The sequence below is a fragment of the Echinops telfairi genome, unplaced genomic scaffold (assembly GCF_000313985.2).
Source record: "Echinops telfairi isolate 266 unplaced genomic scaffold, ASM31398v2 ScPeMD7_10;HRSCAF=50, whole genome shotgun sequence".
NCBI lineage: Eukaryota > Metazoa > Chordata > Mammalia > Afrosoricida > Tenrecidae > Echinops > Echinops telfairi.
In genome coordinates, this window is record NW_022103907.1 from 12,533,163 (window position 1) to 12,543,050 (window position 9,888).

At 44.5% G+C, this 9,888-nt stretch overlaps 1 protein-coding gene across 1 annotated transcript in view; it reads left to right on the forward strand.

Annotated features, from left to right (window-relative positions):
* The window catches only part of GALM (galactose mutarotase), a 72,199-nt gene that overhangs the window by 2,611 nt on the left and 59,700 nt on the right, over nt 1–9,888 (forward strand). The window contains exon 2 of the mRNA XM_045287030.1: nt 7,652–7,806. Coding sequence (XP_045142965.1) covers nt 7,652–7,806 — 155 coding nt within the window. The remainder of the gene's footprint in view (nt 1–7,651; nt 7,807–9,888) is intronic.

Consider the following 9,888-nt stretch of genomic DNA (forward strand, 5'->3'; position numbering starts at 1 on the left):
GGTAGGAAGGTTCAGGTTTGTGGCAAACTTTCCTGTTCTTCCTCTTTCTCTCCTGCACATTTTTTGTTGTTGAGGGGAATAGTTCACAGTTGCTGTCTCCAGAAGGTTGATGAATGTCATTTAAAACAGGGTTTCAATGAATGTACAAATGTGCTTGACACAATTGATGTATGTATGGATTGTCATAAGAGTTGTATGAGCCCCCAATGAAACAATGAAAAGAAATAAAACAGGGTTTATTTGAATCGGTACTAAGTCACCTCTCACTCTTGGTAACATAGCCATTTTCAAGGCTGAAATAGAATTTCAGAAAGCTTCCATGGCTGGTCTAACATCACCTAGGGAAGTCAAAGGAGAAAGGAGTATTTGGAATAGAATACCTAAGCCAGAGGAGAGACTAAACTGGAAAAAAACTAAAACAAAAACTGGGATGAGTTGATTCCAACTTACATCAACCCTGTATAAGAGCAGTTCTCAACCTGTGGGTTCCGATCCCTTTGGGGGTCGAACGACCCTTTCACAGGGGTCACCAATTCATAACAGTAGCAAAATGACAGTGATGAAGTAGCAACGAAAATAGTTTTATGGTTGGGGGGTCACCACCACATGAGGCACTGTATGAAAGGGGCACGGCTTCAGGAAGGTTGAGAACCGCTGCTGTGTAAGGTTTCTGAGGCTGTAAATCTTTATAGGTACAGATAACCCCAGTTTTCTCCCGGGGAGCAATTGGTGAGTTTGAACTACTGACCTGGTAGTCAGCAGCCTATTGCTTATCCTACAGCTCCAGTAGAAGCACTAGAAGTAGTATGCTGTGGGCATCTGCTTCTCTTCCCTCTTTTCTGGTGGCCCAGGGGTGGGGAAGGCTTGGGCCACGGACTGTAAGCCCCGAGGCTCAAACCCACCAGCTGCTCTGCAGGAAAAAACCAGGCTGCCTGGTCCCCAAAAGAGTTTCCCTCCCAGAAACCCTAAGGAGCATTTCTACTCTGTCCAATGGGGTCACTGTGCATCGGAGTTAATTCCCTCAAGGGTGGTTTGGGTTTTCCCCAAGCTAACAGGTTACAAAATGTTTAGGATACGCAATGCTTTTGTCCAAGGTGCCTCTTCTCTGCCACGCTGGAAGGCATAGCTCTCTGGTTCTCAGCCTTCCAGTCTCTGCTTGTCTGGTGGGCCAGAGAGCCCACCCACTGCCCTACTTTATGGTCTTGAAACTGCTCCTCTGCTCGGCCTCGTAACCTCAGTGGTATGGTGCCCGGTGCTTCTGCTCAGTGGTGGGATGCACATAATTAGACAACTGGCTTGCTAACCTAATGACCATTTTAAGTGTAAAAAACGATATACGAAATGTAGTTCATTATTTCATAAGTTAATCATTAAATAAGAATAAAAGAGGTACACAAACTAGATTGTTATAAGAAAATTTGAAAATATTAATGAAAAATATTAAATAATACCTGACAAAAGCAATAAAATATTTCCATAGTGCCTCTTGATTGGCATCCTTGCTAGCAGTATTCTTTGCTTTTATCCAAGCATCATCAGCTGTGCGATTTATCCTTAACCATCTTCTCACTGTGCGAGTAGGTAGGAGGATCCCATTGCTCGAGAGCAGCGGTTCTCAACCTGTGGGTTACGACCCCTTTGGGAGTCGAATGACCCTTTCACAGGGGTTACCTACAAGCATCAGAAAACACCTATTTCTGGTGGTCTTAGGAACCAAGACACCGCTCCTCTATCCGATCTCCAGGCCGGTCCGCCCACATGCAGATACGCCTACCTACGAGTACCAGGCTTGAACACTCTTACCCAGGCTACACCATGCTTCAAGACAAAATTTCATTTATTTGTCATTAGAAAGAAATATTTCATAATTTATAATTACATGTTGTTTTTGTGATGAATCACTATGCTTTAATTATGTTCAATTTGTAACAATGAAAATACATCCTGCATAACAGATATTTACATGACGATTCATAACAGCAGCAAAATGACAGTTATGAAGTAGCAACGAAAATAATTTTATGGCTGGGGGGTCATCACCACATGAGGACCTGTATGAAAGGGTCGCAGCCTGAGGAGGGTTGAGAACCACTGAATTAGATGGTAGTCGTTGTGATTGCTATATTAGAAACAATCAGACAATTTCTCTTCTCTAAACATACTACGTTCACTTATGAAAAACTTCCGCTGAACTGAACAGCCCTTGTACTGGCAATACTTTTAGCTCTTTGAACACTTTCAGGAATTGCATAATTCACTCATACTATCTTGTGGGAATTCGGGGTGTGACCGAAGCTGAAACGAAGGACAGCGTGTCACCCTCTGGTTGTTTGGCTTCTTTCCTCTTTATGTTCTGTGTTTGGTTACCTATGGATGGGATGAACATTGTTATGGGTGCTCAGACTACCAGATTGTGCAGATGCATGTTAAAATAAAGGGTAAGGAATGCAAACTTGTGATTTCCACACTGGGCGGCTGCCCAGTCGCCCACTTTAGAGAGAAGCCTGATCCCAAGGGCTCTTTGACAACGCCTCACTGAACTCAACAAAAAATCAGGGATCGGCGCCACTGAACTTGTGCCTCTACTGCCTCTGCCGCTTCTTGCAGGGGCTGCGCGGGTGCTTTTGGATGGTCCTGGGCTTCCTCTCGCTGTGTGCACTTGGAAGATGGCGACTCCTGCACACTCAGCGGAATGACCACTCCCCTCTACAGGCGGTTCATATTCCTGTTTACCTGGCCTCACCTAGTCACTTGGTGGGAATTCCAAAAACAAGGACAGAAGAGCCATTCTATGTCCTTCCACTTCACCGCAGGGGACACAGTGTAATTCATCACACTTTCCATATGGTACACATCTCTGGAGAACATTAAATAGCTTTTCTTTTTTTTCCCACCACACTCACTTTACTCACTGCCATTGAGTCCCTGCTGACTCGTGGTGACCCCTGTGGGTTTCTGAGACTGGAACTGTCCAGTCTTTCTCCCGCAGTGGTTTTGAACTGCCGACAATGCGGATCACAGCCCAGCACGTAACCACTACACCAGCAGGATTCACTAAGATGGGCCACAGAGCATTTAAACCATTCTTCTAGGTCATGGGACAGGGTGGTGTTTTTCTTTCTGTGCTATAGTTTATGTAACCATTATCTGTTTACACAGGAAACCAGACTATTTTCAACAGAAAGGAAGCTGAAAGAAATCCTCATGATTAAGTATTAAGTAATACTTTCTAGTGTGCTCATCTATCTTTGAGGTTATTGTAAGCAAACCCTTCATCGCTTGTTAGGACCCCGTCTCCATGTGTTCTAGATTCTTTTGCGGTTTCCAAAGATACAGAAGACTTCATGTATGTTGTAAAAGGAAGCATAACTATCTCTATCAGAATAGTCCGAAATGAGGTTCTGCTACTGTTTTGATCCATCATGTGGTAAGACCCGCGTCAGAAACCAGTGGGTAAGAGCTCTTCTCTTTAGGCGAGACCCCTGGGCGGCTGGGAAGCAAGGGAAGAAGGAGAATTCCTTTTCACTGCTTCTTCTTTTTAAAAAGAATTTGTTGTGTTGAATTGTTGTTGAGAAGACACACAGCAAAAACTCACACTGATTCACGTTTACAGTCCAATGCTATTGATTTCATTCTTTGGGTTATGCAATTATTCTTACCCTCTGTCTGTGAGTTGCTCGCTGTATATTCTCTTCAAATATCTGAGTTTTATAAATCATGTAAAATAATAAAACTGATGGAATGAAGGGTTATTTTGACATGCCCATGTCCCCAAAAGCATGCTGAGCCACAGGAAGCATGGATAGTTTCATGAAACCTGGACCTTTTTTAACTTCCAGGTTAAATTTGAACTATTTGCAATTTCTCAGCTAGATTATATAAATTGGTTGGATGGCTGCTTTGATGAGAGATTAGTCCGGTTCCATTTCTTCAAGAGAAAATGATATCTTTCCTCTGTAGACTTCTGAAAAAGTAAACCAAGCACCTTTTAGTCCAGCCTAGTAGAAAATTAGTTATACTTTCTCCCCACTTATTGGCTATCTTGTTGTCTGACATTTCACCTTTGTGATAATAGTAAGTCTACTATCCAACTATTTGGAGCATTAAATATATACATCTGGTAGTTAACACTGTAAAAAAAAAAAGGCATAGATTCCATATGGGACCACCAACAAGTATTTAAAATACAGAGTTTCTAAAATGGTTTGTGTACTTGACAATTAAAGTTTGTTTTCCTGGCGAAGCCAAAGAGGAATAATTGCATGTTAGACTTTAGGGCATTATGGCCGTGGTTTGGGCTCCCCAAATTGGACATCATAATGAAAGCCCTTGGAGTGTAGAGGCGTGAACATGACATACCTTATTGTTAGGTATTGATGCCTTTATTCCACTCAGCACTTTGTTCAGGAAAACAGACCAAACTTTTCCTCTCTCCTGTGCCCCACCTGGAATCCCTGGATGGTGCAAATGACCGGTATGCTTGACTGCTCATCAAAAGGATGGGGGTTTGAGCCTCCTCGGGAGAGGCCTCGGAGAAGGGCCTGGTGGTCTCCTTGTGGAATGGAGGCGGGTTAAGAAGGGCTCAGTAATGTCAACTTTTGTGGCCAGCCCACAGGCAAGACTGGAGGGACCTGAGATTAGCAAGAATGTGAACCAGGAAGGGCCTGGAAGAAAATGATTAAATTACACCCAGCCTGGTGGTTAATGTGAGCCTCTGACCTGGAACTGAGCACCCCCTCAGCCGTGGCAGAGTTCCTTGTTTGCAGACGTGCAGTGGACGGGTAGATATGGAGTGTCACAGGAAAGGGGATGGAATGATGAGGGTATCTAAATGTAAAACCATGTAAAAAGTCATCTTTGTGAAGATAATAATTTTTGAAATCCACCTCCAAACCTTAATAACTCCCATTGTAAATTAAACAAAACGATTATAGCAGACAGGGGAACTTAAAGGAAAGGAGCAGAGAGGAACGAGAACAGAAATCATGAGCATGTTGATAAAATATGGAAAATGTAGTCAATGTCCCAGATTGAACAATATGTAGAGAAATTGTAAAGGGAGGGGGGCTGGTTTATTGTATGAACTTTCATCAAAACCTCAGTAAAAAAATTTTTTAAAAAAAGAAGTAAATGGAACATCTTGTATTATGTACACATGCACAAAGGCTATCCTTAGCTCTGTTGCTTCTTACAGCAAACAACAACGGCAAAGCAACAATAGTTGATGCTCATACAGTGCCATACTATACATACCACATACCATATCATACAGTGCCATACCATACATATACATACCATATCATACAGTGCCATACCATACATACCACATACCATAACACACCGTGCCATACCATACATACCACATACCATATCATACAGTGCCATGGAGAGATCTTAAGATGTTTGATAAATGATAAAAAAATTTTTTTTGCAAAACAGTGTGTAGCATGGTCCTCTTTATCTATGTTAGGTGTCTGTTTCTATATTCGTATATGTATGAATGCAAAGAAACTCACTGGAAATGCACATGCCACGCTGTTACCAGTGGTTACCATCGGGAAGGAGGAGCAGTAGAAAGTTTTGTGTCTTAGTCTTTTGTTTGCTTGCCAGATTGAGCAAATACAAATACGGAATACCCAGTTAAATTTGAATTTCAGTTAGATAATAAGATGTTTAGAAATTGTTGAGAGGAGACCTGGTTTTGTGTGAGCTTTCATCGAAACCTCCATGAAAATTTTTTTTTTAAGAAATAGAATATTTTGTATTATGAACACACACACAAAGTGTGTCTTATTAGTTATAAATCTATCTCATGTAAAATATTAATATGTACATAGGATTGTGTGTTGGTGCATAAGCAAATGTGGCAAAGAAAGCTGATGGTGCCCGGCTAAGCCTGGGGTCTTAAAGGCTTGAAGGCAATCAAGCGGCCATCAAGCTCAGAAGCAACAAAGCCCACCTGGAAGAAGCACACCAGCCTATGCAATCACGAGGTGTCGAAGGGATCAGGTATAAGGCATCATCAGAACAAAAAATCTTACCATAGTGAATGATGGGGAGAGTGTGGAGTGGAGATCCAAAGCCCATGAGTAGGCCACTGGAGATCCCCTTACAGAGGGGTCTCGGGGAGGAGACGAGCCAGTCAGGGTGTGATGTAGCAACGATGAAAAATACAAGTTTCCTCTAGTTCCTGAATGTTTCCTCCCCACTCCCACTATCATGACACGAATTCAACCTTGCAAGTCTGGCTAGACCAGAGGATGTACACTGGTACAGATAGGAACTGAAAATACAGGGAATCCAGGGCGGATGAGCCCTACAGGACCAGTGGTGTGAGTGGCGATACTGGGAGGGTAGAGGGAGAGTGGGTAGGAAAGAGGGAACCGATTACAAGGAACTATATGTGACCTCCTCCCTGGGGGACGGACAACAGAAAAGTGGGTGAAGGGAGACATCGGACAGGACAAGATATGACAAAATAACAATTTATAAATTATCAAGGGCTCATGAGGGAGGGGGGAGCGGGGAGGGAGGGGAAAATGAGGACCTAATGCCTGGAGCTTAAGTGGAGAGGAAATGTTTTGAGAATAATGAGGGCAATGAATGTACAAATGTGTTTTATACAATTGATGTATGTATAGATTGTGATACGAGTTGTATGAGCCCCTAATAAAATGATTTAAACAAAATAATTAAAAAAGAAATAGAATATTTTGTATTATGTACACACACAAAGTGTGTCTTATTAATTATAAATCTATCTCACATAAAATATCAATATGCACACAGGATTGTGTGCTGTCGACTCCATTCCAACACAGGGTGTTGCCGGGTTGAACTGCCCGGGGGTACCACGGCTGTGAACTGTGTGGGAGCAGAGCACCCGGCTTTCCTCCTGCGGGGCCACTGCTGGCTTCAGCCACCCTCCTGTAGGGCCACAGCCGAGCTCATGACCATCGTTCACCATGACTCTAAACATTAACAGATTTATGCTAAAAGTCATACTTGGGACATACTTTTGCTGAGATATTATTTCTTTGACATTTGAATTTAACCTGGCATTCTGTATTTCATTTGGCTAGCCTACGCTATAGAAGGCAGATTTTTTTTTCAGTCTCCTTAAAGGATATTTTTGTGTATGAATCGTATGCCTTCTTTGAAAAGTTGAAAAGAGGAGAAAAAAAGGATAAAATAGTCGCCTCTCACAACGACACTAAAGCACAAGTCTGGCTGAAGAAAATGGATTGGCCGGGGACAAAACCGCTTTCAAAGCAGCGTGAAGGTAGCACATAGACCAGCTCCCAGTGTTCTACACAGAAAGCATGAAAGCACGTGCAAGCATGTAATCAAAGACTAGGCGGATACGTAAAAGAATATTAACAGAGGTTCTCTCTGGTGATTAGATTATAGATGACTTAAGTTTCTTCATTGTGCTTTATATAAAGTGCTTAACATTCTTACCAGGAACATGAACCGCTTGGGAAGGGGTAAAGAACCTAGGTAATGAACACCGCTTTCTTTGCTTCCATGAGTCCTTTGACCCAAGCTTCTCCCGACGCGGCAGCCCTCAGAAGGACGTGATGAGCAGCGGTGTGAGCCCCACGTGTGGTGGAAAGTCTTAATAAAATGCTGTTGTCCTACATCCTTTCAGGGTATTTCCAAAAACAGCCCTACTTTGGAGCCGTCGTTGGAAGGGTGGCCAACCGAATTGCCAAAGGCACCTTCACATTGGCTGGGAAAGAGTACAAGCTAGCCATCAACAATGGGCCCAACAGTCTGCACGGTGGGGTCAGAGGGTTTGATAAGGTGAGTGATATAGTTAAAGTTTATTGTGCCAACCTGGCTGATAAGCACATGTGGGGTTAATTGAAGGGCGGAGCGATAAATGGCTCAGTGAGCTTTGCCTTTGTAGTTCTCTGGTCTCTTGCTTTGTGATGGTCGCACCAGGGTGCAGCTGCCTTAGCCAGTTCCCTGCTTCAGCTGGCAAGGCTCACTTCCTGCAAGACATCCCCGAGGAGAAGTCGCATGAACCTAGCCTGATGCAGCCCTGGATGCTGGAGCAGCCGCATGGAGACCCCTGCCAGCACTGAGATGTTTACACGTTCACTGATTCGGGTTTCCTCCTGCAGTTGGCATCATTGTGTCTGTTTTGTGAGATGGAGGAGGACTTTGTGGATTAGTGTCGGACATATGGGTTAATGTGTTAATGTTGGACTTGTGAGCTTGGGCAGCACTGGGTTGGGATGTTTTCTTGATGTGCACTTACCCTTTATATAAAACTCTCTCTTATACATGAGTTTCTGTGGCTATGTTTCTCTAAAGTTCCCAGACTGACACAGTGAGTCAGAACAGTTGGCAGAATTCCCACCTGACACTTGACAAAATACGCAGGTAGGTACACCGTCTGCTTGCCAGGCACAATCCCAGCCTTAGAGCCAATGCAGCCTGGTAAGGTCTACCTAGTGTTTGCAGGAGCAGTGTCCCGGGGCCCATCCTTCTCCAGCTTTTTGAGCAATAACAGGCAAGGGAGGCCCCGAGGAAAAGGACAGAGGTCCTGGAATTAGGAAAGGTCTGGGAAGGTCAGGGAATGCCTTCCCAAGTCTTTGAAACAGGTTATCTTACCTTCCAGTTCTTACCTTTCTCATCCCTGCACTGGGACCAATATAACACTGCCTATCTCACAGAAATGAATTCTGGTGACACTATGGATAAAGCAGGGGGGCTGCTAACCAAGAGGTTGGTCGTTCAAGCCCGCCAGCCACTCCTTGGGAGGAAGAGAAGACAGTATACCTCCCTAAAGAGTGACAGCCTCAGAGATGCTTTGGAGCTGCTCTCCACTGAACTATTAGGTGACTGTGAGCCAGAATCAACTGGATGGCAGTGGAAGGATCTCATAGAAACATCCCAAAGATGCAAGGAATTAAATGGCATCAGGGTGACTTGAGGCACAACGGAAAAGTAGTTAAATAATAGTCTCCTCCGCTGACTTAACAAGGAATTCACAGTCAGTGTCTCGAATATTTACAAGGACCCTGTATTGTCACTCTGAAAAATCAGAGTTCCCAAAAGACTACACAACTCCCGAGTAGAATAGCCAGGTCTGCCAGGCCCGAAGCCCTCATTCCTACACTACACAGGCTGGTGTTCCCCAAGGCTGCTGTGTACGTTCCCAAGCAAACCCACCCATTTTTACCTGCTTAAAGGCCTCCCGAGAGCTGTCTCACCTGCGCCAGCCTGCCCTGCCCTTCCATGCTTCAGGTGTTCAAGTGCCCTTTCCACATTAGAACCCCGTTCTCCACGTGAATCCTGAAAACTAGGTCAGCAAAGCAAGCGGACTAGACAGCATGTCTCTGAGGTCGGACTCCCTGCAGTCCTGCTTCTTCATTCTGTGGGACTCTGCAGGTTACATCCCCCGTGACTGTCTCATTTCAAGCTGCGAGGGAGCTCATTTGAGACTTAAATCACCTTTCAATGGCACCACCTAGGATAGGTCCTGGAGAAGAGGCAGAGAAGACAGGAACAAGTATGGTGCTTAGGGACCCCAGTTCCTTCTCTTGGGCCGGTGGGAGGGAGTTGGTCACTCTATTTCCCGTCTCCCAGCAGCTTCCTGCTTTCAGCCTGGACTCAGACTCTCCTAGCCGTTCTCTTCTGCTCAGTGCCCGGGCTTTCCATGCTGGGGAGAGCACAAAGGCAGACAGAGTGGGCACACTCTGCCCGTGTTGGGGCACTGGGTCTCTAGAATGTGTCAGGTGACGCCAACCCCAAGCAGAGAAAGTAAGACCTAGCTCTGTGGGGAACAAGGATGTCTCCCCCCCCAAAATATGTCTTGAGAATGACTGTACACTAGGCGGTCAGCGAAAGTAGGTCAGAGGTTATTCTCCTTAACAT